Source organism: Polypterus senegalus, chromosome 4, assembly GCF_016835505.1.
Source record: "Polypterus senegalus isolate Bchr_013 chromosome 4, ASM1683550v1, whole genome shotgun sequence".
Lineage (NCBI taxonomy): Eukaryota > Metazoa > Chordata > Cladistia > Polypteriformes > Polypteridae > Polypterus > Polypterus senegalus.
This window is the reverse complement of record NC_053157.1, coordinates 192,856,972-192,884,490: the sequence shown is the minus strand read 5'-3', so window position 1 is coordinate 192,884,490 and position 27,519 is coordinate 192,856,972. Positions and strand designations below refer to the sequence as shown.

The 27,519-nt window shown below is 36.3% G+C and overlaps 1 protein-coding gene across 2 annotated transcripts in view; it reads right to left on the bottom strand.

Annotated features, from left to right (window-relative positions):
- Nucleotides 1–27,519, bottom strand: part of ctnna2 (catenin (cadherin-associated protein), alpha 2) — a 1,795,296-nt gene that overhangs the window by 1,113,192 nt on the left and 654,585 nt on the right. For both annotated transcript variants that reach the window (XM_039751821.1, XM_039751823.1), the window contains exon 7: nucleotides 11,261–11,464. In XM_039751821.1, coding sequence (XP_039607755.1) covers nucleotides 11,261–11,464 — 204 coding nt within the window. The remainder of the gene's footprint in view (nucleotides 1–11,260; nucleotides 11,465–27,519) is intronic.

Below are 27,519 nucleotides of genomic sequence, written 5' to 3'. Positions count from 1 at the left end.
ATTTCTTCTAGCACTCTGCCAACACAGGAAAAACAAACTACGCAATTTATTTTTACAGAGAAAGTGGGCTTAATGCAGTACGTACAGCATTAGTCAATGACATCTGAATTTTGTGTTTTCAGTAAATAAAAGAAACCTCCCCACCCAAATCCCATTATGCTCTGTGGCTCTCTGCAGCTTATATTTTTAAATGGACTGTCGAAAGCTTACCAGGCTTAAAATATTTATAGAAATATGGATACTATTACAAGAAGAATATACATATATGCCATCCTAGTAATTAAGAATAAGTACCTATTCATTTGCAAGTGGCACAACCTTTAGATTAATATTGCATCTGATGTCCTATTAAACATATGTCATCTTTGATGCAGAACACGAGACAGTTTAAGCATCAACGTACAAAGCCGTCAAGATACTAAATAGATGCTGGGCCAGTTTTATAATTAACACAGGTGCAATTAGATACAATGGATGTATGCACCTTCTTCCTAAGTCAAGTCCTAACTCTTTGTAATGCTGACAATTTAAATGCATGGCAATGCTTTCAAGTGTCACATTAAAAACACAATTAGCTTAGCTGATGAGCAGCAGCATTGGTTGGAGTGGTGTGTATTGTGTTACAAATCAATGCTAAAGGAGATGTTTGCTTTTAGTTTTCAATGGGCCATAATTCTACATTTCATCTTTCAATTCTGACTCATTTGTGATCTGTCCTGAATATCTGTAGATGAAGTAACAAGAAAATAAATAAGATGCAGTCATTTTTGCTATGATGGCTTCAAGTAAACGTTCACTCATCTTGTTGTTCTTGCTCATACAATCCTGCAATTTATTTCTTTGAAAGCAAGTCGGTATAACTTGTAACAGCATAGTTAAAACATTCAGAATTTACTCATCCAGTGTAAGATCACAAAGAAGAAGTATAACGAAAATCTGAAATTTTAATACCACCTGTAATGAATTTTGGACAGAGGGTTTTACACCTGTGTAGTATTTATTCCTTCATTCACCTTTCCAGATCTAAACCGGGATGTCTGGTGCGACAAACTACCCTATAAAATACCAATGTCTGGTCGGTCCATTTATTTATTTAACTTTTAACAGAAAACCGATCAAAATGTGCATCAACTTAACGCAAAGTAAAGACATAAAGAGTCATCAAACAAAGTTAACTAGAAAGTAGAATAAAAACAACAACATTTGTATGGTGGTTTAAATTTCATATTAGCCTTACACAATGGCATAAAAATAAAAAGTCCATAAATTAGTCTGAATTTACCAGAGGTGATGTATAATGATTATGTTTACATGGGATAATCAATCCATTAACTGCCTTTCTTTTTACACGGATTACTTTTTGAGTACTTTACAAACAAGACAGTAGAAAAAATGCAGTTTTATTATTTAGCCTAACATTTTATCCAGGTAGTCAAGGTTTCTGCACACATCCCAAAACACTTGCTTCTTAAGTTAACTGGTGACTCTGCATCGGGCAGCATAAGTGATCTTGAGTGTATGTATGTCAATGTGATTGTCTAGCAATCCATCCAAAGTTAGTTTCCCCCTAGAGTTTGTTATTTAATTCTTTTTTTTTTATTATTCCAGGAAAGGCATAATGGTGCAGTCCTTTGCACTGCTGTCTCACAAACTTGCCATCTTAGTTTTGAGTCCAGATCCCTGTTATTCTCTACAGAGGTTCTTTTCTAGGTAAGTCATTTTTATCCCACATTCTTAAAAAATCTCTATATTAGTCTGACAAACAATTCTATATTAGCCCCTAGCCCCTGAAACTTCCACATGGAAATACTTCAGTTTGAGAATGTTATGTCAAAGTGGATTCAACACTTTTAGCCCCCTGAGACAGATTGGTGTCCCATTCTGGCTTAGGTTTTGTCTTGCCCACAGTACTGCTAGGACTAAATTCTTTCAACCATCAGAATCTTATTATTGGGTTAAGAACACCAAGAGAGAACATCGATCAACAGCAACACAGCCAATAGAAACAAATTCATTGGATTATACTTTAGATGACATGTTCTGTAGTTACACTTCTCTGTTGCTCAATGTATTCAAATTCTGTTGGTGATTTCGTACAGGAGTAATGGTTGATCAGGGGAGAAAATCAATAAACAAACAAATCACCCGGGGTTGACATAGAAGATAATCTCAATTTATTAGCCATTTTCCAGGGCTGCAAAAACAAATATATAAACTCTAGCTTCATTTGAGCCTACTTTTGATTATTTCAAGGGTCTGTTAAATCAAAAAGGAATAGCAAAATTGTATTATTTCATTTCTTGACGCATATATCGAGTATTTCTAAATATACCACTGTTCAACTACTGTGTTTTACCTGTGTGAAGATGAAATAAAGAACAAAGGGGGCAACTAGGAGTGACCCGGACCAAGTGAATCCCATTAATTTGCAGAGCTTTTGTTGAACACCAACTTAGTAAGTAAGCATGCTTGCTTATTACCATGGAGATGAGTGTAACACTGAAAAGAGAAGGTAAGGGCTGTGCCAATTCCTGTGGCGGGGGTGCTGCCGCAAAACTCTGAGGGAATGCACATGAGCCAGAATTAAACATGTGTATTCAGTCAAGCTCTATTTTCAAATCTCACATGTCCTCTACCCCAATTCCATTAATACTGCTTATTTTCTTTATTCAATCCTTGTGGTGTAGGTTTATTTATGCAAATGTATCAAGAGTGGGGCTGGACTAAACATGTGAATCTTTTAAGAAAAGAGCAACTTTTTCAGTTTTTTTTTTAAAATATTGGATATATACAGGTTAACACTGCAGCTTCACACTTCCACAACTCTAGATTTGATTTCCAGCCTCATCACTGATTTTGTGCAACTGGAGGTTTTTTGGTTAACTAATGATTCTATTTTGGTACTCTGTGTATATGTGTGTGTTTATGAATGAGTATGCAGTGCAATTGGACAGGTACCTTAGCCAGGTTATTTTTCCTGTCTTGTATTACAAATTGGGGCACCCTGTTAAAATATTTTTCTTATTCTTAATAATTTTTTCCTGTTCTGTTGTTATGGGTCTTTTGAGGGTTTGATGTAGGTATTTTGTGTACAAGTAATTAAGTTTATAAACCAGAAAAAATACTATTTTTTATTTTATTTTTATTGATTTTATTTTAATCATTCCATACAGATAGATAATTTTTTACAAAAAATAGGATTGAAAAGAAATCAACCCCCACCCCTGAGAAAAAATACTATTTTTAATTTCATGTGCATCACGCTGTTATTTTGTAGCATCACCATTTCATGACTATTTTACAACAGGCTGCCTCCTAGAGGGCACTATGTGCCGTGTCACAGATGCTTTACTCTAAAGTCCCATGCAACACTCAGTACAGGGTCTGGGATTACAAATTCATCCCTGGAACAACTTCATTCCTTGCATTCCTTTCAATAATTTATGTCTTCTGGTTCATGACTCGTAGTGTTTGAATTCCCGACAGTTTTTTGTGTCTCAGTTTTGGTGACAGCATATCTAGTTAACAACTCTTGGCAGTCCTTGCTTTAGCTCTTTGGTTTTATACCAGCAGTCTCTCTGAGTTTTAAACATTGACACTCATAATTTCTTGAAAACTCACACATCTCCTGGCCTGGTTAACACTGTCCTCACATTTAATTACATTCCTTTTTACAAGCAAGAAATTCAAGGAGGTCACCTAGAAAACCAAAAAAAAAGCAGGTGGGCTCCGTCTAGGATCAGGATCAGAAGATCCTCTTTGTATACTCGAGTCTGGCTCAACACCCTGTATCTAAAGATGCCAGCACAGGTCCTTAACCCCTAATTGTAATAAACTAATTTGAAAGTGTATGGATGTATGAATCAGCTACTTATTCCTCATATGTCACGTTTTAATGCTCAGTTATTGTGCTCCGGTTTTATGTAGCCAAAGTATTGAATTATTAGAATCCTCTCTATGTGTGACACAATGTCTTCTATTAGGATGCTGTATATAGATGTATGAGTGTTTGTTGAACTTCATAATGTGCTCTGAACCACCTGTCAGCTGTGCTACTGAATGTATATACTGTAAAAGTAATATTTTTTCCTTTTCAAATATTATTGTACTCAGGTGTCCCTAATGTGAATTTCCCCTTGGGATTAATAAAGTATCTATCTATCTATCTATCTATCTATCTATCTATCTATCTATCTATCTATCTATCTATCTATCTATCTATCTATCTATCTATCTATCTATCTATCTATCTATCTATCTATCTATCTATCTATCTATCTAATGAATCTGTAGCTCCCCTTCCACGAACTATCCTTCTTAAGATGGCACAGCTGAAAAGCAGACATGGGATGCTGGAAATACAAGTAGCAAGTTCTAGGACTCAGCTAAACAGAAACTAATATCTGTCATTACAGATGGTGGAGGTAAACACAGTAGTAGCTGTAATGAAGCTTATTGACCAAAACAGCAAGTGTCTCTCTTATCAAGATATAACAGACTTAATTCAATTGCTCAGACCAAAGTTTTAACAATTGCTCCTACTAAAAGTGAAAGATTTGTATTTTCATTTTATAAATTTCTAAAGTCTATGAGGTGGACCTTCGGTGTAAATTATGAGCTAAGTTGCTGTTTACTTCACCACTCCTAAGCAAATTCTAAATGGGATTATTTCAAATATATTATTTTAATCTCACCCAAATTCTAGGTTCCTATCCCAGTGTGGTCACTATAAAGCAGTGCATGAGGAGTTCCCAACTGAGAGATTTAAATCATGGCAAATTTGTTAGCATTCATTTATCTAAAGAAGAAAATGTGAGTGGTGCTAGCCCAATGCTGTTTTTTTTTTAAATATTTTCTTTATCTGTTCTCATCCTCCTAGATCTGAGTGCCACATTTGATACCATTGATTACAATATTCTTATAAATCACCTTAGTCAGTGGGTGGGCCTCTCAGGCAGTGTCTTAAATTGGTTCGAATCCTACTTAACTGGTAGAAAATTCTTTGTTAATTGTGGTAATTATACTTCAAAGACACAAAATATTCTATATGGTGTTCCACAAGGATCTATCTTGGGTCCACTGCTGTTTTCAATTTACATGCTTCCGTTAGGCCAGATTATCTCACGGCATGACGTGAGCTACCGCACTATGGTGATGACAAACAACTGCATTTATCAACAGTGCCCGGTGACCCCGACTCTCTTGGTTCACTGACCCAATGTCTTACTTGTGTTTCCGAGTAGATGAATAGTAATTTTCTCAAATTAAATAAGGAGAAAACAAAAATCTTAGTGATTGGAAAAAATGTATATAATGAGGTCACTAGGACAGCATTTTTAAGTTAAGAAAAATATCAAAAGTTAGACCCCTTATAACTCTGCAAGATGTTGAAAAATTAGTTCATGCTTTTGTTTTTAGTCGCCTAGATTACTGTAATGCACTCCTCTCAGGATTACCCAAAAAAGACATAAATCGGCTGCAAGTAGTGCAGAATGCAGCTGCTAGAATCTTAACTAAGAAAAGAAAATCTGAGCACATCTTTCCAGTTTTGATGTCATTTCATTGGTTACCTGTATAATTTAGAATTGACTTTAAAATAATGTTTATGGTTTACAAAGCCTTAAATAATCACACTTCATCCTATATTTCAAAATGCCATTTCACTCCAAATTGTAACATTAAATCTTCAGATGTGTGTCTGCTTATAATTACAAGAGCTAAACTTAAAGATCTGGAATAGCTTATAGAATAGAATAGAAATTCGCCTATAAAAACTGCTATAAACACATTATTTTAACATTTTTGAATTATAGTTTCATTTTAGTGTAACCCTGATATTCTGTATATGCATTCAATTATTGTTTTTATCATGGCTCTGCAATCCATATGAACACCTATTTTCTCAGCTGTTCTTTTTCCGGTTTTCTATGGTGGTGATCTGAACCACTATCACCTGATCAAGGCACCATGCAATCCTTACCTTGATGGATCGAAGGCCTGATGTCCACATGACCATCATCATCTTTTTCTTCCATGTGAAGCCTGAAAACCAGGAGGACTGATTGAGATCATTTATGTTAGGTAGAATGCCCAGTGGGGGCTGGACGGCCTTATGGCCTCGGAACCCCTGCACTATGTGCACTTTTTGTTTTTTTCTGTCCTCCTGGCCATCGGAACTTACTTTATTCTTTGTTACTTAGTATTGCCTAATCTTATTTTTATATTTTTCTTAGAGCTACATCATTTGTATGAAAATGTGCTATAGAAATAAATGTTGCTTTTCATTGGACTGACATCCTGGGTTTCTCCTGATGACAGTGTTGGATTAAGAAGGTTCATACATCCTTGAATGCATTCCTTTCTTGATGAAATATTTCACATTAAAATAAAACTCCAGCTGAAATTCAAAACAACACATTTTATTTAAAAATTATCCAGATTTTGTACTAAACAGCATTTGGCTTCTGCATATTGTCCCTGCAATGCTTTATAATATTGATATTGTTTGAAAAATCTCATTTCACCCCATTCGAAAGGTTTGCACCCAGCCCTCATTTTACAAAAGGTTTGCTATCAGCTCTGCAGTTTGTACCCTCTAGTGCTTATTAGAGGGGAGTGAACAAATGACACATTTTAAACTTTAGGTTGAGACTAACAATGGACTGTGTCACAACTTTCTGATGCAATTATAAATGTTGTCCTGACACACTGTCTTAAAGGAGAATGACACCTCAGACATTTCCACTGGATTCATCAGTTTTAGTTAGGATTCAAGAAGCTTTGAATAACAAGCTGTGCTAATGATCTCCTGATCTATCAATTTTCCATGAGAGCACTACATTGCTGTGCAGAATTTAAGTAGCATTAATCTTTTTACTGGATAGAAATGAGACAATAAGAAAGCCACTGTTTCACTTGATCAATTTGACACAGGAAATTTGGACTGAAATCAAGTTTTATTTTGCACCAAGCCAAAAGTTGTCTTCACAATCTAAACTCAACATTACACAGCTCTTAGGACAAGTACCTTCTAATTACTTACAGTTCATATTTTCCTGACTGTCAGCTACAGAACATTCTTGTTGCACTCTGAATATATTGCCAATGGTTAGTATTCTCTGTACATGACTGATGATTTATGTGAAAGATAATGCTACAATATATCAAAGCAGCATTTAGATGAGCTTGGAACTTTCTTAAAATAGCAACTATTTTTATTCCTAATTTTGTTTTTAATCCAAAAGTACAAAACTAACCAATTATCATTGTTAGATTCTTATTTTCCATTTTGGAATGCAAGTTAAATTCTGTAATATTCAAAATAATGAATAAGTGGGTAAAGAGTGGTAAATGAATACAATACCAATTAATAGCAAATCTAATGTAGATGCTGACTAACGATCAATCTGGTCCAGTTTCCTCATCACTACATGACACAATCCATTATCTGTCAAAAGTTTAGCATATGGTACAAATTATTTAACAATACTATTCTTTTATGCATTACAAGACTATCCAGTATAACATTTAGTGACATTCTACTTCCAAAAATTGCTTTTTTTTTTTTTTTAATCAGCAGGCCCTAATAACAATCCGGAAAAAAGACTTCACATAATAATAAAATAAACCTTTCAAAGAGTATAGAGGTGAACAGGGAAATAAGCTTTTTTTTCTCTCTTAGGAAAATTAGGGTCAATTTGTATTCTATGACAATATACACTGAATGGTTTACTTGCTACATAAAAATATAAACTCATGTCAGTTAGTCAGTCATCTTTGAACCCGCTATAGCGTAAAACACAGGGTTATGGACAATCCCAGCCAGCACAGGGCGCAAGGCAAGAACAAATCCCTGGGCAGGGCGCCAGCCCACCACAGAGAAACTCATGTTTTTTTTTTTTTGTTTTTTTTTTATTAATTTTATTACAATCCATACAAAGCAATCAAGTTTTTTCAAAAAGAAAAATTGAGTTAAGAACAGATCATGTTTTAACTAAATATATTTATACTGTCACCCACTGAACAGGAATGTGAAGAGGAGTCAGCATAGTGAACCTAATATCTACCATGCACACATATGCACAGCAAATTACCACCCAAACCGTTCTAAATTAAACCAACTTATACAACCCAATAAGTATTCCAATATAATTTTATGATTTCTTTCTGATCTTTAACCATATCCAATCAAAGTATACAGTGTAACATGTCCAACATCCTATAGTTTGAGTTTTCTCCTTTTCATAAGCTTGACATTTCAATAATACATGTAAATGTAAAACTGTCTCTGGAAATTGATACTGTCTACATTGGCCTGCTTCACGCTATTCCATTTTAAATAATGATGATTCAAAGCCAGTATGTCCAGTTCTGATTGGATTATTACTTCTTTCCTTCTAGACCCCCTTCCCTTCCAAAGTGTTTTAATAGTTTTCTGGACTCCATATAAATGTCTACCCTTTATTTGTGTGCCCCATAATTTCTGCCAGATTGCATTAACATGATTTTTAATTAACACCTTTGCCTCCCCTTTTCTTAATGTAACATGAATATCAATATTTTTCAACCTCATTGACTGTTTAGCCAGCTTGTCAACTATTTCATTGCCTACCACCCCCATATGTGCCGTTTCCCACAAAAATAAGACATATACTCCCAGAAACTGCCGCCTTAATAACTTAAAGTCTGTCTAACTTGTAATATTACATCTTGATGGCTGTTAGACACACCTAACTTAAGACTACAGTGTACAGAAAATGAGTCAGAACTGACAACAATATGGTTACCCGCTGTAATGCCAGTACAAATGCCTCCATCTCAAAACTATACACTGAATTTAACTGTCAGTTTTTCTCTCTACTTGAAATTTCAAAATAAAACTCAAAATTGTATTTTATTCAGATGTATTTATTGGTGACAGTGACAGGACAACCCAGAAGAGGTAACAAATGGCAGATATCTTACTTTTTATAATAGTAGGAATATATAGAGGATTTTAAATAAAACTGTATATAAAATTTTATTTTATATTTGATCATTTTAGAGGAATACTTATTGGGGTATACAACAAACAATCTGAAGGTTACACAAGAAATCTATACACTATAAGGTACAATGTATCAGAGCATTGTAAAAAGATGTATGGTATGTGAATGCTATATGTACACACAAATGAACACATTAAGCCTAACAGTGTTTTTTTTCACTATATATGTAGTAAATGACAGATATGGAAAAAGATGATCCGCTGTGGCAACCCCTAATGGGAGCAGCCGAAAGAAGAAGAAGATATGTATTAAATGACAGACAGACATAATTATTGTCTAGATAAATGATCCAACCAAATCAAATTGTTGGTTTGCAAAGACACTGAAACTTCTTTGGAAACCGCCAGAGAATATATATTATGGACAGGCTCCAAAAGTAGGCACGCACCGTGAATTGTTGCTATTTCACCTAACCACTAAATGAACAAAGATCAACAATTTCCCATGTTTTCAGAGCATCCATTTAATTGTATTCACGTGGCCACATCAGTGTGTTGACAGTTCCTCTCTGTATGTGTAACCATAACATGGGTCATGTAACTGTGGCATGCACACTAAGGTTGTCTGTGCAAATATGATGTAGAAATATGGCCTCACTGAGCAGAATCATTAAAACCCATCATTGCGCTCATACTATTGGCCTGACAGCATCACCTTACGGTCCATCCCTTACTTTTTCCCTTTCCCACCCAAATTATTCATGTTCTTTCAGTGTTTTTGTGTGTTTTCTATAGCACCCAAATTAACCATCTCCAAAACCCTAATATTGTAAATAATATTCCAAAATAACACTTTTATACACAATGACTAACTAGAGTGCCATCTCCAAAACTCTTTCCACAAAGTGTCACCATTGTGACATTCATTACACATGATAAGCATTAAAGAAGCTCTACAGTGACATGTTGTTTTTTAATAAGAGGTTTATCAAACAATATTCTAACCAATGAAATATATTCCATTTAAAATCAGTGTAACATTCACTTTTGTCTAACATCGTCACTCAACACCTCCTCATTTTTTATTTTATTTATTTTTGCCCTTTATACCATCAAGATTTCCAGTCACTCATAATTACAACTACTTGAATGTATTCAAATTAATCTTGAAACTTTTACAGTCATGTAAAAAGAAAATATACTACATTAAAAAGTAATAGAAGAAAGGTTACACTTAATTTTGTATTGAACATATTTTAGTTTACAGGTGTATAATCTAGAAAGTTGCAGAGCTGTTTTTCTGAAATTCTCCTCCTCCTCCAATCATATTATCAGTTCTCAACAGTATATCCAACCGACTGCAAATATACAAATACTGTATAATCTGCCATGAATGGGATACACATTTTAAGAGAACATTGGAAGTATATGATATCCAGACCATGTAAGAACATAAAGAACAAAAATTGCACCATATTTATCACACTCGGCCTCTGCAAAATCTAGCAGACTGAACAACAGTAGATAATTGCTCAAAATCAACATCGATTTATACCCAGTGACTCATAAAAGCACACTTTCTATTCCATTTTGATAACAACAGTGAATGAGACCAATGCAGTGCACACAGCGCCAAACCAGTGTGAGCCCACGGAAAACCTAAAAAACTGAAGTCAGCCATAATTCTTTCATGGCTCACAGAGATGCACTCGCAAAGTCACACAACTGCACAGAGAGATATTGCACATAAAAGCTTCACACTTCAGCCCATTTTGCATTCTGAACAACCTATAAAAACTTATGCAGCAAGGAATTTCTTTTATTTTTTTAAGATTGCAAAAGCCGCCTGTAAACCACATCAAATACTATAAAAACTAAATGAAAATGACTACCATCTGAAGCCATGCTCTTCAGGAGATATTTAATCTTACAAACACAATATGAACAGTCTCATCTTTAATGATGCAATAGCCTATAAAAGCTATAAAAATTCCAAGTCCAGCAGCAATTTAAAAAAAGAAGGAATATTTTTTGGTATGTCTAAACTAAAGCCCTTGAACAAAGCAAAAATAAATAAATAAAAATCAAATCTGTGGCTCTCAATTGCCACATAAAAATAAATACATATGTCTAGGCATACTGATTAACACAATGCAATAAAATTATTATTATTCTGGCAGGCTAGTGAAGACCAAAGCATAAACAGGCTGAAGGCAATGATAAACAGCAGCACAAAAGCAGCGCCTTCCTACTTTAGATAAAGCAGCAACTTACATTATTCATGTACTCGCTTAGCAGATCCTGCAGGGCCTGTCGCACAGCATTACACTCAGCCACAATTCTCTCCCGTCTATCGTCGCGTGTGCACGAGGAGTCCGCCATCAATGCTGCTCCACTGATAATGCTCTCCAAGCGCTCCTCTAAAGAGGGTCTGAATCGGGCTTCGCTGAAGGTCAGAGGATCTAAGATGATCTTGTTCTGGAAGAAAAGATAAAAGTCATTAGAAGGTTGTCCTGTATCTACACTACAGGTAACTTCTCTTGTTCATTAGGAGCAAAGTTTTGACCACCAAACATATCCTTTGACAGCAGCAACAAGCACATGAAATGCAATGTGAATGTCATAATGTCATATCAAGCTCAGATACATTTCGACATACATGTTTAAAGTATGTACAGTATTTGTTTATTCTGTACACACACGCAAATGTAAGATGATTTAATCAAACTTCATAAAATACAATAAGCAGCACACAATATGCATTACACTGCAATTCATTTTAGTTACTGACTGAAAATATAATATTTGGGTGATCATCTTTTTACAGAGTAGATGACGATAATGGCATACAGTATGATGTCAAGGTTGTATATACTGATTAATGAGGTAAAAATTTAGAACAAAGAAATAAGCAGTTGTTTTAATCAAGCTTTGTTTTACACTAAACTGTAAACTCTGAAACCTAAAGGAGGCTGTCACACAAACAACACATTTTATAAAGAAAGGAACTGTGACAATTGAAACAAGGTAAAAATGGGTGATTTTGTGAATAGGTTAAAAACAAAATTGCATTTGAGTTTGTAGCCAAGCTCTACAACTATAACAGCAGCAGCACAAACGAACACTCTTCTAAAATCGCAGAGCACATTGATGCATATGCCTGCAGTCACTCAACTTAACAAAGTTCTAATTTGAAATTGTCAGTTAACCGGACCCGTGTGGCTTTGGCATGGGGGAGGAAAATCTACACAAACACAGCTAAGGCTCAGGATATCAACCCAGGATTTTGGTGGTGCGAAGTAGAAATGATTACCAATGTACCAACATGCCATTCAGTCACATTTCAATAGTATAATGTTCACAGGGAACACCATCCTAGTGTGCCTTGATATCTAGAAAAAATTCTACCTGTTTATACCGACACGCACGTTGAGTGGATTAGTGCTGGACACAACTTTCCGATCTCCAAGATTTCACCTTGTCCAGGTCAAAACAGACACAAAATACAGGAACCAGTTAGCCAATCAATTAATAACCAGATTATTCTAATCATAATTACTTTAATGACCTGTGACAGATAGACATCCTGCTTAGAACTGGTTCCTACATTAAACCCTGTGCTGTTCAGGATTTCTCCTGTATCCTAAGGCCCTGAATTAGATCCACTATGTTTCAGAATGTTATGTCATTATTAGTTCGACATTCATTTTGATTACTACTGTGCTGTTATTACTTATTGCGATCTACGCAATGACATTTATAACATATATCAATATCGTACAATGGGCACCGAAATATGTTTAGCTACAGCAGGTGTACTGTACGCTATATTCACAGCACAGAAATGCATTCTTCTAGGGGACAACAAAATATTAACACAAATCAATTGATTAGCTAGTTTCACGTTTATTCTTATAAATTATTGTCCATTTGCACCTGTAATTCTGTGTGGAATTTAAACAGAGTGTAAAACAATAAGAATCTAACTCGGGCATAAATGACTGTTATTTGAAAGTATTTTATTGCTAATTGGTTCATGAAACTATTGGTAACAAAGCTGATTGTTAACCTCCTTAGTGTTATATTTACCCCTGGAAAAAATGTTATTACATGTAACAGAAACATGTAAATATCATAACATCAACATTACTACAATAGAAAAGGCAAGTGTCCACTGATGTACTGATGCGTCCTTCATGTGATATGTTCTGAAACAGTCTCCAGCATGTATCCCGATGTCTCAACATGGCATGTTTCTTATAATATTTCTATGACTTGTGCATGAGAGAGTAGAATGTCAGTTACTGACTCACATGATCAACACACCTCCTGTGCTACTGTAGGCTACCACAGCTCAAGGTTTAGTGACTTCCATATTTCCCTTACAGTAAAATTGACAGTTGCTTAATTGTACTTAGGGAATGAAAGTCTTTCTTGTCCCTTCCACTCAACCATTTTGCCTTTTTGCCACAATGATCTGGGAACCGAATTCACCAAGCATATCACGGTGGTTTGATCATAGAGTCCCTTATGCATCAGTGTCACTAATCTTATCAAAGAATGAAGTCCCATTCATGTTGTCATTACTATTGCTTGATTCAATTAATGGTTCAGTTTCCTGTTTGGTTTTCAATTTTTAAAGACGTATGAGATGCATCAAATCATCCTTAAACTACCAGTGCATCACAGGGCACACTCACACGAAAGTTACAAATTAAACTATTAGTAGGTCTTTGGAACATGAGAAGAAAATCATTAAAAAGTTTAAAAATGTATAAATGACTCTTATTAATCTACAGTTATGTCTAATTGTAGCGAAGGCAAAGAATAAAATGTACCAAGCAATGAAACACTGTCAGCCTTTGACTTTTTTTTGTTTTATTTTAATTGTCACTCTACTTTTGTATCCTTGCACGTTCACCATGTTTTAAGGTCTGGCAGTCATTAACGCTTGATCATTTCTAAAAATGTGTACAGGACCGTAGCAGAAGTCAAAAGAAAGGTGACCTTCAAGGATACTTCTAGCATGAGAGTTACAGCCTTCTTGAGTTTTATGAAGCTTTTAAGTGCTGAATGCAGAATAAGATAACCCTGTTTTATTGTTTAAGTTGCTACAAAATAGAAATTTTATGAGCTCTAAAGCATAAAAATTACCATATTGATGGCGGCGATGCCATATTTTATGACTGTACAATTTCAATAACTTATTCACACCAGTACTTCCACATTCATTCATTTAGAAGCTGAATTCATGCAGGGACACTTTTTTTTCTATTCTGATTTTCAGATTTTTTGGAAACCGCAAAAAAATTGTTTTCTAAATTATAAACAAGGAGGTGTATGTGCTCAATCATAATGTGTGTTCGCTCATTTTATTATGCGTTTACACAGCAACAATAAATAAAATCTGTGAAGCCATGCTGAATGTGAAATTAGAGCAATGCTTTACAGGGGGAAACGCATTGACTGTACCTGCTGAAGTAGAATTTTCTTTAATATTGCTCAATCCACATAGTTAAAATAAATAACAAACACATTGAGTTGAGAAAAAAAAATTAGGCCCTAGCATCCTGGCTTAAATCATTCCCTTGTGTTATCCATGTGAAGTTTACAGGTTCATCCCATTTGGTATTTTTTTATTTCTTTTGTTCTCTGCTTTCCTCCCAAATCTAAAAAAAACATAACATAATAAGCTTAATCCACCACAGAGATGCCAGGAGTCTCAACAATATGTAGACCCAGAGGCACCTTGAAATCAGACATTAGCCATTAAAAGGACCCGCTGAATAAGACACTGGTAGCAGGACTCAGTTGGCATAAAAAAATAATGTTGTGCTGCTGCGCCTTATTTGTTTATATTGACAGCAAACTGTGGATGGTAAGCCCAGCAAGCCTTGACTCTGACCCATGAACAGATCTGAAGGGGCTTTTTTCAGCATTCCAACTCAAGAAAAAGGAGGGAACCATTAAACTAACTTACTCCAAAGACCAAACAAACATCACATACAATAAATCAGAATAACAAACAGAAGGAGGAAAAAATATTAAAAGCTAGATAAACAGTGAGCAAAAGGGGGTGACAAACAAGAAAACAATCTCCTTCAAAGTTATTTGCTCAAGCTGTACTTTATTAGACTTTAAACAGGAATATATGCATACTTTAAATATATCTACTGTATGGCATGTTGCATTTTTTAATTTCTTATTTCATTTTATTCAAGTGATTAATGAATACTTTTTTAATTTGTGCAAATGAAGGATTTAATTTGGTTCTTTGAGCCTCGATTTTTTATCTCCTCTTCATTCATTTTTTTTTTTAATGGTGCTTAATAAATATCTTCTTCTTATACCAAACTGCCTGTTTTATCTTACAGGGCAAGTGGTCAAGACGGTAATGTCATTGGTTCCTAAAGCGCCACTTCCTCGTGTGCCTGTCTCCTCATTTAAGGTGTGAATGGGCACATAATTAGTTCTGTTCCAGCTCTGCTTAATTTGCTTTTGCTGCATATCATCATGGGTGCCCTGCTGGAAATGAGTCAGTAGAAGAGGCTGCTTATGATCTCTGAATGCAGAGGTCTGACAAGATACAAAGCATTAATCCAAAGAGTGAGCGAGAATGTAAATACAGGAGTCTCTGGTATTATTTATTATCTTCTTAATAACAGCAAATACAAACTTCAAAGCCTTGTGGTCTAGAAATTTGAAGTTTAATGAACTGTAGCTTCCATCTAGGGCTTGCAATGGGAAAAAAAGACACAAAGGGTGACCTGAAAAAAGAAACCAGTAATAACAGTCTGCACTCCAGTGACACTAATATTTGTACGAAATGGTGTGGAGGTATAGGACTGATCTTTCTGCCTGTCTTTAATATAAGACCTAGTATACAGTGCACAATATGAGAATTGCTTTTGCTAGAAAGTGTTAGTAATTGTGAGGTTTCACAGATGGAGTTAACCAGGTGCTTTATTTAGTTTTTTTATTAATTCTATTATTTATTTACTTATCTGATGCTTGTCTGCTGCCTCACATATTTACATAGTGTCACCGCAGCGTTTGTCGAAATCGTGTGCGCCATACGCTTTGTGTGCTCAGGTGCTTGCAGTTAATTCTAGCATATGACTTATGTTTATAAAGGCGATCTGCTATGGGTGAATTTTTTGTGATCTCTTCTTTTTATTGTTTGATAACATCTTCATGAAGTTCTTTGGTGTATTCACTCAAATTGTACTTTATTAAATATTTACATATGTTTAAATTATAATATTTGATACATCTATACTTCAAATTAATTTTGAAGAAAACAATATCCATACAAGCTAAATGAATCACACTAATTTTAAAACAAGATTGAACAGGTTAGGTAAAACGTTATGTAAAAGGAAATGCATACATTAGATTACTTTAACACATTTTGTAAAAATGTAAAAACACTGTTTTGCAAATTCATGGTTACTCTTTGACTGCCATGGGGTCTGCATAGCTTCACTTCATGTTCTATCTGCTTTATCCGATGATAATTATGGTGGTGACAAGCTGAGCGGGACTTGCTATACTATTACTGTATATTCCCATCAACAACCTTCAGCCCCTCCTGGTTAATTCCTCCAAAGCAGGCCTGGTCTTCTTCAAGCAGGTAGAGTCTGGTATACCCTATGACTAAAAGTGAGCCCAGCAACCAAATGTAGGAATCTCATGCCAGCTACTTTGTGCTTGTTTCATCATTTATGCTCAAGGCTGCCCGCTAGGAGACCAGTCATCAGCTTGTCATTTAAAGGTGAAAACCACAACAGGGCTGGATCATCATTACGTTGGGATATGATCTAAAAGGATGTAATGTCCTTCATGAATCAGTGGGTAACACATTGGGAGTGGAGAGTCACTGGTTTAACTACCCCCCCCCCACCCCAATGACAACATGAATGGGGCAAGCAAATGCTCGGTTGGCGAGCAAAGAGAGCAGAGGGTGAAGTCCCCTAGTCATGTTACAAAATAGTACCCAAGGTTATTAAAACACTTGGTTACACATGTTTGTGTTGGCCACATTCAGTATTATCTATAATAGTGGATGTGGACAGGAAACCAGATTGCTCCTCGTCTATGGCACTCATGTGGCCAATCTTAGAGGCAACACATTGTTACCATTCCTTGCTGAAAACCAATCTGTCCTCCTGACACAATGTTGACCCACAAAAACAACTAACACCATGCTGCTTTTGTTTGGTGCATATGGGAATGGAAGGGGTTATGTTAACGCAAAAATTAGAAACACTAGTATAGACCTGTATTGCAGACACTTAGATTAGCATGGCTTACAGGTGTACAGCTCAAAAAATCCAGCAGCATTATCAGTACAAAGACCCAGAGACAGACACATATGACTCCCTATAGATTTTAGAAAGTCTGATTTCATTTATAGGAAACAACTTTGATGAGAATGTCACCATTCAGTCCATATCCACTATTTAAAGTGCAGGGAGCCATAGAGTATCCCAGCAATACACTACACAAATCCAACATGGTCATGCCAGTCTACAACAAAATGAACACACACATCCACAGTATACTTTAATCACTACGCTAGTGTGATTTCCGCAACCTTCACACGCATGGTGCTCTCTGTCTGACCAGGACTGTCTAGACAGTAGGCTGTCCCCAGCCTCCATAAAAGGCATTTTCTGCTTCCCACATACAGTATGACCATGCACTTGATTTTCACTGACAAACTATAGATGGTATCTGCCGTTGCAAAACTAATATTTTTTAAACTTTATCCCATTTTGTTTTATTAAACCATATGCAAACAAGGCCAGGTGCACATATCTGTTGTACAAATAATTCTGAAGCAAACTGTGCACCTCAAGTAAACTCAGGGGCAAACGCTAGCAGTGTGTGCCAATATTTTTTCCCAGAGCCCAAAGTCACATTTGCATAGTCTGGAAAATCAAGCTTCTTCTGTTTACTTAACTGAATGGAAAACTGGTCTGGCCACACGCTGCCTTGAATTACAAGAAATAATTATAATGGAGAAGCCTCAAAAAAGACAGCAAACTTGACCTATCAGTTAGGATTACCATCTCCCAGTTTAGAATCGCAGTCAATATTTACAGCGGCTTGAATGTCTGCTAACAGCAAATCCAACAAAGAAAATATATCACAATGCTTGCGTTTAGTTTTTATTCTCATTTAATATTTACTGCATTTACATTTCAATCCCGTTCCATTTTATGTGGCACCAATCAAATTAATTTCTTTGTAAGGACAGAAGTTATCACCTTCTATCTACATAACCATGAGTGTCTCATTCATAATTAATGTTGAGAGTTAGACTGACACTACAAAACAGAAGACCACCTGTTTGATTTAAAGAAAGGCATCAAAAATACAGGAATTAAGTCAAATAATTAAAAAAAACACATTATTCATATACAGTATATATATTTTTTATTAGGAAGACATCCCTTCCAGGATGGGTTCCAACAGCATGGTAGATATTGCTTGGTCAGGCTCTACTTTCTTGTCACACTTTCTTTATAAATAGCCATTTAAATTGGAAGGATAAGCGGTCAAAGCAGTGTGTGAGCCCAGACGGATCTGCAAAGCCTGCATAAGATGTGAAGGAGTTCTGTGGATAATTCACTAGCTATTTCAAAATACAATACAGCTTTAGACTACAAATTATCTGTGCATTCAGAGAGACCTCATTGTGTCTCTTTTTTCCATCTTATATTCATTTAAGTAATTTTGGATTTTTCAATTGCTGTTCTTTTACGGTTTTCTAACTGTGTATGCATTGAGTTTAGTCAAAATTTGTTTCATATATCCACAGTTTAACATCTAAGGTTTGTGAATTACTGTATGTAAAAAGACAGCTCTACAATGCATCATAAACAGTGTTTTTTTTGCAGGAGGAAATTAAATATTTTCAGTGTAGGAACAATCAAAATCAACAGTGATGCACACATATTGGGTGTTTGGAGATAAAAATTTACAAGTTTAGAAGCATTACCATTTTTTGTATATGTTAGGCTAAGCAAAATGATCAGCCAGAACTAATATTTCACTGTGCTCTTCCCTCATAAGAACAAGGCAAAGTTGACCACTCTGGTACAAGAGAACCTAAAATATGTATCCTCTTATGTATTAAACCATATGCAAACAGGACTAGGTGCAAATATTTTTAAAAATATTTAAAGCAAACCATTCTGGCATTTCTTCTGGCTTTTTGCTTGATGCTGAACTCTGAATTCTCAACCAGGATTTTCGATAAATAGGAAAAAAAATGTATGCATGCGGTGGGCTAGCACCCTGCCCGGGATTTGTTCCTGCCTTGCACCCTGTGCTGGCCAGGATTGGCTCCAGCACACCCCTGTGACCCTGTGTTAGGATATAGCGGGTTGGAAAATGACTTACTGACTGACTGACTGAATCATGCATGGAAAGATTGCCACTGACATTCATTGCATTAATTGATTTTGCAAATTTTTCTTATTGTTGCAGACTAACTGCTATCATATATCTTTATCTGAATTGATCTGCTTAAATTTGGTCATTTAACAATAAAATGCATATGTCCACACTGTCACAGAATAAAGCAATATTCATAAACCCAGAAGTGACGAGTCTTGATTGTCTACTCACTAGATATTATGCATCCAATTGCCGGTTTGTCTGTAATGTTTTTAAAGCTCTAGAACTCAATTTGTGATCGGGTTTAAAAAACCAATGATACTAAATGCATTTATTGTATTTCAATTGCTTGAATAACTGTACATTTTGAGAAACCAATTATTATTCATTTCAATATGGTTCAAAAGCAGATGATTATTGCAAACACATTCATGAAAATAAGAATCTTGATTCAAGTATATCTTGTTTGTTTCCTTCCATGTGAAAATGTGCTGTGGCTCTAAGATGTTGCCAAGAATGTTAAAGGTCACCAGTGTAAGGTATTAAGGGGACGTAAAAAAAGTCAAACTGGTGGAGGTGGTTTGGAGCTGGAACTGACCCAAGCAGTCACCAAACCTGGACAGAATGGAAATTCATCATAAAATAAATTTCTGGAGACACTGATTATGGGACAATTTCAGTTTTTTGTTAACTTAAATAATTATTTTTTTTAATAAACTCATTGAGAGACAGAATTATTGAGGAAACTCAACATAGATAGGCACCAAAAATGGAATCCATGTCCCAGTGGCTATGATTTGGCAGTGCTAACCACTGTACATCCATGGTTACACCTATTTTAAATGACTAGAATGCCGCACCACCTCTTCAACTCAAAAATAATATTCATTTTCCTACTTCAAGTTTAAATTCATTCACCCATTGATTTTTATAAGTTTGGTGGTTGCCCCTGGCTTATCTGTGTAGCATTGCACCCATGGCACAAGTTAAAGAATGTAAGGAAAAAAGTGGTTTAAACTGAGGAAAACCCAAATAGACTTTTTTTTGAGGACCTATACTCTCCACACAAAGTAACTGGTTCTCACAAGCTATGAAGCTTCACATTACCCGTACACTGCTGTACAGTTCTATCATGAATACAACACACACCTAACTTGCGCAGTCCGATTGATAACCACTAGGCAGGAACAAACCCAGTGCAGAAATCACGCAAACAGCCACACTTACTCAAAATGGATGAATTTAGAGTTAACATCCATCCTAAGCTGCATGTTTTGGAACTTACTAAGAGAAACATCCATGCAGACAATAAGCGCCATTCAATAGAGTGATGGGAAGTGGAGGCTATTGAGACAGATATGTCAGACACAAGGCAGGCATCAGTCGCACACAGTGAACCAATCAATCACTAGGCACATTATACTCACTTATACCAGTCTAAACAAACTACTTTTATTATTTCTGAAAGTTTCTCCTTTCTTGACAGAGGGCATTTACTAATTACAGTGATCCCTCACTATATCACGCTTCGACTTTCGCAGCTTCACTCCATCGCAGATTTTAAATGTAAGCATATCTAAATATATATCACAGATTTTTCGCTGGTTCGTGGATTTCTGCGGACAATGGGTCTTTTAATTTATGGTACATGCTTCCTCAGTTTGTTTGCCCAGTTGATTTCATACAAGGGACGCTATTGGCGGATGGCTTAGAAGCTACCCAATCAGAGCATGTATTACGTATTAACTAAAACTCCTCAATGATATACGATATGCTTCCCGCGCGGTGCTTGATTGTTTGCTTTTCTCTGTCTCTCTCACTCTCTCTGACATTCTCTGCGCCTGACAGTTGGGGTGTGAGCAGAGGGGCTGTTTGCACAGAGGCTGTTTGCCTAGAGGATACGGACGCTCCTCTAAAAAATGCTGCTTTATCGCGGTGCTTTGGCATACTTAAAAGCCCAAAAGCACGTTTTGATTTTTTGATTGTTTGCTTTTCTCTCGCTCTATCTCTCTCTCTCTCTGACATTCTCTGCTTCTGACACACATTCTTTGAAGAGGAAGATATGTTTGCATTCTTTTAATTGTGAGACTAAAGGGTGTTATTTCATGTCTAGAGGGCTCTAATAATGTTAACAGTGTGGGAGAGTTTATAAAGGACTTAAAATATATAAAAATAACCATACAAACATATGGTTTCTACCTTCACCTATCGCGGGGGGTTCTGGAATGCAACCCCCGCGATCAAGGAAGGATTACTGTATAATCAATTTTAATCACTTTTATCACTGAAAAAAAGTGTCAACTATTTTTTTTCACTGAATACAAATGAAAAATATGGCTTAATCTGCAGTTTGAAAAGAAAGCTAGCTAGCTAGCATCAGGTAAATATAAAGAAATTCCCCCTAATAGATCTGGCCATGCTAATCCCATCTTCACTTGGTGGCATTTTTGCATTGGGTTCTTGAAGCATCTAAAAAACAAGCCACACTTTTAATGTCTTTCTTTTTTTTAAATACTGAGATCATAATCATTCTTTCTTAAGCTTGGAAAATGTTTAGTCATTTTGGTGCATATCCATTCAGTCTTTTATTTATTTACAATATTTAAGAACAATACAACTTGGTTTTCCTATAAAAATAATCTTTCTAGAAAAATCCCTGGAAAGAATACAGTTTTTTTTGTTTAATTATTTCCCACGTAAGTACTCTGACAGCATGTGCTAAATTGAATATATTGGAATACATTAGAATTCTTAAGCTGCATGGACAGAAGGGGACGCTTGGCTCTATTTTCAGTGATGTATTTCAATGCCGTTTCTGTGATAGATGGACCTCTTATTTACACCTGAAGTATTCTTCAAACACATACTGGGCTCATGCATTATATTGAACAAACAATTTTGTGATTTAAAACCTCAGAGTGACAACACGATTTTGCGACTCCAACTAGCCTTCGTGGCTAGTGATTGAGTATACTCTCCCCAAGTACCAAGACTCCCTCGGAGAAGCTAATAAAAGCAATTTCTCTTAGTGTCAATCCACACATTGAAATGCAAAGAATGATCCATTACATGCATACTCTATCTTCTTAATGAATTGTGTACGATTTTGCACATTAGATTGGGGTGGTTTCAGAAACCATTGAGGAGACGATAGTTGTCACCTGCATCTATAGATTTATTGCATGCAGGTTTGGAAAAATGTAGGAGCACAAGAAAGCGGTAGCTTCACAGTTTAGAGGTTTAGGCTGTTATTTAAAAATACATTTGATTTAAAAGGAAGAAAACCTGCATTGGAAGAAACTTCTAAAACTGGTGTATGCTACTTTAATACACATAGTTGTTTGTTTGTCGATGAACCCCTTTTTCTTTCATGAATAATAGAGGATTCTCTCACAATGCCTATAATTTACTAATTCCCTACTAAATATTTCAAGTGGTGTAATATTGAAGGAAAATATGAAATAGAATAAGCAATTCCTTATTTTGGCAAAACTTCAAAAAGATTTTGACTCTAAGTATGCTGCATACAAAATGATTTTAGACGATGAGGCAGAGCCATAAGACCATCTCAAATTAGTATTAAAAGGTCTTTGATAGAGAATTGAGCTTTGCTCCCTCCAACATATTATTTTGAAGTACAACTCCAGCTCTTTGATGTATGGACAAATTCCAAGGTTTCCATTTACCTTGCTTGCCAGAGACACTCGAGTTAAGTAATCAGCAACACTGCCAGCTCCAATCTCACTCACCTAATTTCCTTGGTTCTTTGGTTCTTCTCAATAGTAAGTACTGAAAGCTTGGTGTCTTTTGAGTAACTGCTGGAAGGTGAAATGCCACAAACGATGATAAGATCAAAATGCTTGCAGTTATTAGCTTTTAAACAAAAAAGGTAGTGAAAACTAAAGAATTCAAAAGCATGGTGACTACAAGATGAGTGTGGACTATGTGTTAGTGAATGATGTTTTTATTGTTTCCTTAAGTATAAGAGCTCATTTTGTTTTACTTGGGTTTCTTTGCTAGTTGCTGCAATAAACGTATTGCATTTCCATTCTTCCAGGTCATCTGATTATAACACTGTGATGCCCGGTACCCTGGCACCTCTACACACATTCAAACTGTGGACATCTGTAACAAACCTAAAAAGGCCAGTGGTGGAAAAAATGGTCACACACACTATAGGTAAATGTAAAATTAAAACAAAGCTCCATATTTACAGTGTGAGCAATTAAAAATTCTAATGTTATGCACTCAAAATACATGCAATCCACTACAATGATACAGCATCTGTATTTAGGTCACAGGCACAAAATCACAGGCACAAAAAAAAAATCCATATATAAAAGCAGTGAAAAATCTACGGTATATACAGGAATGCAATTACAGTACAGCTCTTGCTACACCTTGCTTAGCTAGCTTTTATTCTTCAAGACTCAGACAATCAAAAGATGACCCCTAGGGTTCATGGTTTTACTTGCTGAGCAGATTGCACCGCCCAATCCCCACCAATGCACCCTCCACCCTCCAGGCAACGCTGCCTACACTGTTCTTCCCAGAACTTTCCATCTTAGAGTAGCTTCTATCGGAGTGGTCAAGTCTGTGATTTTCCCACCCAGTGGCGCTATTTTGATTAGCATCTGCAGGGAAAAATGAGTTCTTTTGTGAGTGGTGTTTTTTGGGCTTCTTTTGAAAAACAAAAGGGATTTTGGGCTATTTTTCAAATCCTCTCCCCTGCTCTATCAGCGCGCTTTTCACTCAGTGGGGACCTTCCCTCTGCTTTCATATGGTATACAGTATGTGTATAATATTATGTTCAGACTTCCAAGGACTACTCTTTCTTTGATGGTAAATACCAATTTTATCACATTCAAACATCTGAGGAGGGTCCAAACCCCCACACTACACTCTTTGGTGTGTTATTTTGTATAAATCAAGTATTGGGATACCTTCTTGCACCACTGTGTGGATTTTTGAGCTGGAAATTTTGGTACTCTCAGTACTTTTTGTCCAGGACTTCTAAACTTATTTGCTTTCCTTTATACTTGGCAATGCACCTTTTTTAATTGCACTTTACCTCTATTAGGCAGTGACAGGGTAAAGATGGGCAGCTGGTTTTGTTGGTGCGGGTGATCGCACACCTCACATGGCACGCCATGAATCAGATTTTTATACCACTGGTTTGTGTTCCCATGCTGCCATGAAGCCTCATCCACACCAGATTTCTCACACCTGCTTTAAACCAAAGTAAGCGAGCCCCTTCCTATAACTACTTACATAACAAAACTAATGTTATAAATAGTTACTTTTGTAACAAGTTTATCTAATATGTGGTGTGCTTCAGATATTTTCCAGTGACTATTTACCCGTCCAGTTATTCTAAATCTGTTTTTTCCCTCTCTTCTTTACAAAGATATGGGTACAAAGAGCTTACTCTACCAGTGTAAACCAGGAAGCTACCATTATCGTGACATTAATATTCACTTACACCAGGCCAGTTTAGAGTTACACATCTTTTGATAGGGGGAGGAAAGAACATTTTTAGACAAGTAGAGAACATATACCTTTGCCATTCATGGGATGAGCTATTTCTGCAGATGGTCACTATTAAGGATACATACAAGAACCCAATGATTCTTAAAAGAAACAAAGAATAATCAGGAGATGATTTGCCAGCTCAAAACAAAAGAGTAGTCAGAAGGAAGCATAAAAATAAGATTGACGGTTATTTTTTTTTAAAAAAAAGGAGTAGCAAGTCCAGCATCTAACATTTTAAACTTAAATATTAGTAACTATTTTAAAAAAAAAATTGCAAACAGAGATTATGTGATAGCTTCCATATTTATACTGGAAGACCTGAAGGCATCAGCAGTAGCAGAAATCATGGTCATGTGATGGTAAACAAAATGGCATTTTGTCAGGTTAGGTCATGGAGCATGCACTGGAACAGTGCATTGCTGCACCCACCACACAGCAAAACAGCTCGGCATCCTGGATGGAAACCACCCAGGCAGGAACAGGGTCCAGTCCCACCCTTTGGAAACGACCCTCTGTCTGCCACAGCCAGGTGTTACATGGGTGTCCTCTTGGCCTGGTCCAGCCACTCGGGTCCTAACAATGAAAATCCAGTGAGCCAGATCAACCTTGGGGAATCACGCTACATGGCCGTAGTGCCATAGCTGATGCTCCTCCACAATGCAGGCCATGTGCCTCATTTGGAACTCCGTGAGCAACCGCTCATTCGACACAAAGTCAAACCAGCGGTACCCAAGGATTTTCCGGAGAGACAGAGTACCAAGGGAGTCCAATCTTCGTCACAGGTCATGGGGTACTGTCAATGTCTCGCAACCATACAGCAAGACAGGAAGCATCAGGACTCTAAAGACTTGGACCTTTGTCCTTCTGCACAGATATCGGGAGTGCTACACACCCCTATCCAGAGACCTTCTGACCCCCCATGCTCTCCCAATTTATCTACTGATTTCATAGAAATAGTCACTAGAGACATGAATTTCATTGCCGAGTTAAGTAAACCTCTCGACAAGGTCGACACTCTCTCCACAGACAGACACACTGCTGATGGCTATGCCTAAGACATCATTAAAGGCTCTCTCAAGAGCCCCAATCAGAGCCTCCATTGACTCTGCGAAGATCACAGCATCATCAGCAAAGATTAGTGAATCTTTGTTTGCCCATAGATGCCCCACAGACACTAGTACCCACGACTTTGCCCAACAACCAGTCCATGCATTGTTTAAATAAAGAAAAATAAGGTAGCAAAACAAATTAATGGAATTAAAATTAAAACTAAAAATGAACTTAATTTTACCTATTAAAAAACCCTCACAGAGTGCAAAAATCCATAAACACACATCAAATAGATAAAAATGAAAAAAGACCCATGATAATCAGAACATGCTTATTTGGGAGAGGTGCAGTGACAAAACTAAGAGGACTATAATGGTGAAATGTTAAGCGGGGATCAACTCCCCTGCAACAGATAGCAACAGTGAGTAATCACTTTCACTGAGAAGAAAGAATTTTAAATTAATCTTTGGGTTTCCAGAATATAACAACAGAGACAGAGGAACAACAGAGGTTAATGGAACAAAGTGCAAAGTTTTACATAAAGCTGTTTCATTCATCTATTTTTTAACTTCTTCTTTCCACTAACAAGTAGCAGGGAGTTAATCACAGCAGCATTAAGTTTAAGGAAAGAAAAATGTTTTGAATAGAACACAAATTCATTGCAGGGTACAGTTAAGCTCACACTAATTCATCCTGAAGAATGTAATCAGCAATTAGTCTAACATGTCTGATCCTAGAAAAAGAAAGACGTGTATATATAGAGATGAATAAGATGGATATTATCTCAGTGTATCTGCATGATATGTGCTAATTTCTCTTTTGATGGTCATTTATATTATTCTAGAATTATTATTGTATTTTTTTGTCATTGAGTTATTTTTGTTAAATCAATACTCAACCCAATAATAATCCATCCATCCATTTTCCAACCTGCTGAATCCGAATACAGGGTCACGGAGGTCTGTTGTAGCCAATCCCAGCCAACACAGGGCACAAGGCAGGAACCAATCCTGGGCAGGGTGCCAACCCACCGCAGGACACACACAAACACACACACACACCAAGGCCAATTTAGAATCGCCAATCCACCTAACCTGCCTGTCTTTGGACTGTGGGAGGAAACCCACGCAGACAAGGGGAGAACATGCAAACTCCACGCAGGGAGGACGTGGGAAGCGAACCCGGGTCTTCTAACTGTGAGGCAGCAGCGCCACCGTGCCGCCCCCAATAATAATACTGTTTTCTATTTTACTTAACCTTTATGTTTTAGAGTGAAGAACAAGAAACTTAAAATCTCATGTGTTCATTCAAAATGGAGATAAAAAAGTTTATGATATAATGCAATGCTGTACAACAGAGAACAATGTGAAAAACATCCAGAGAAAAAGGAAAAAAAAATCATGCATTATGTTGTATAAGTCATATGTTAGTCATCCATCCATATGCTCAAAACATGCAAAACAACTGCATATTGTGATACAATATTGTTAAACTGAAAAGTCAGTGCACATCATAAACAATAAGCACAAGTCACATGGGATTGA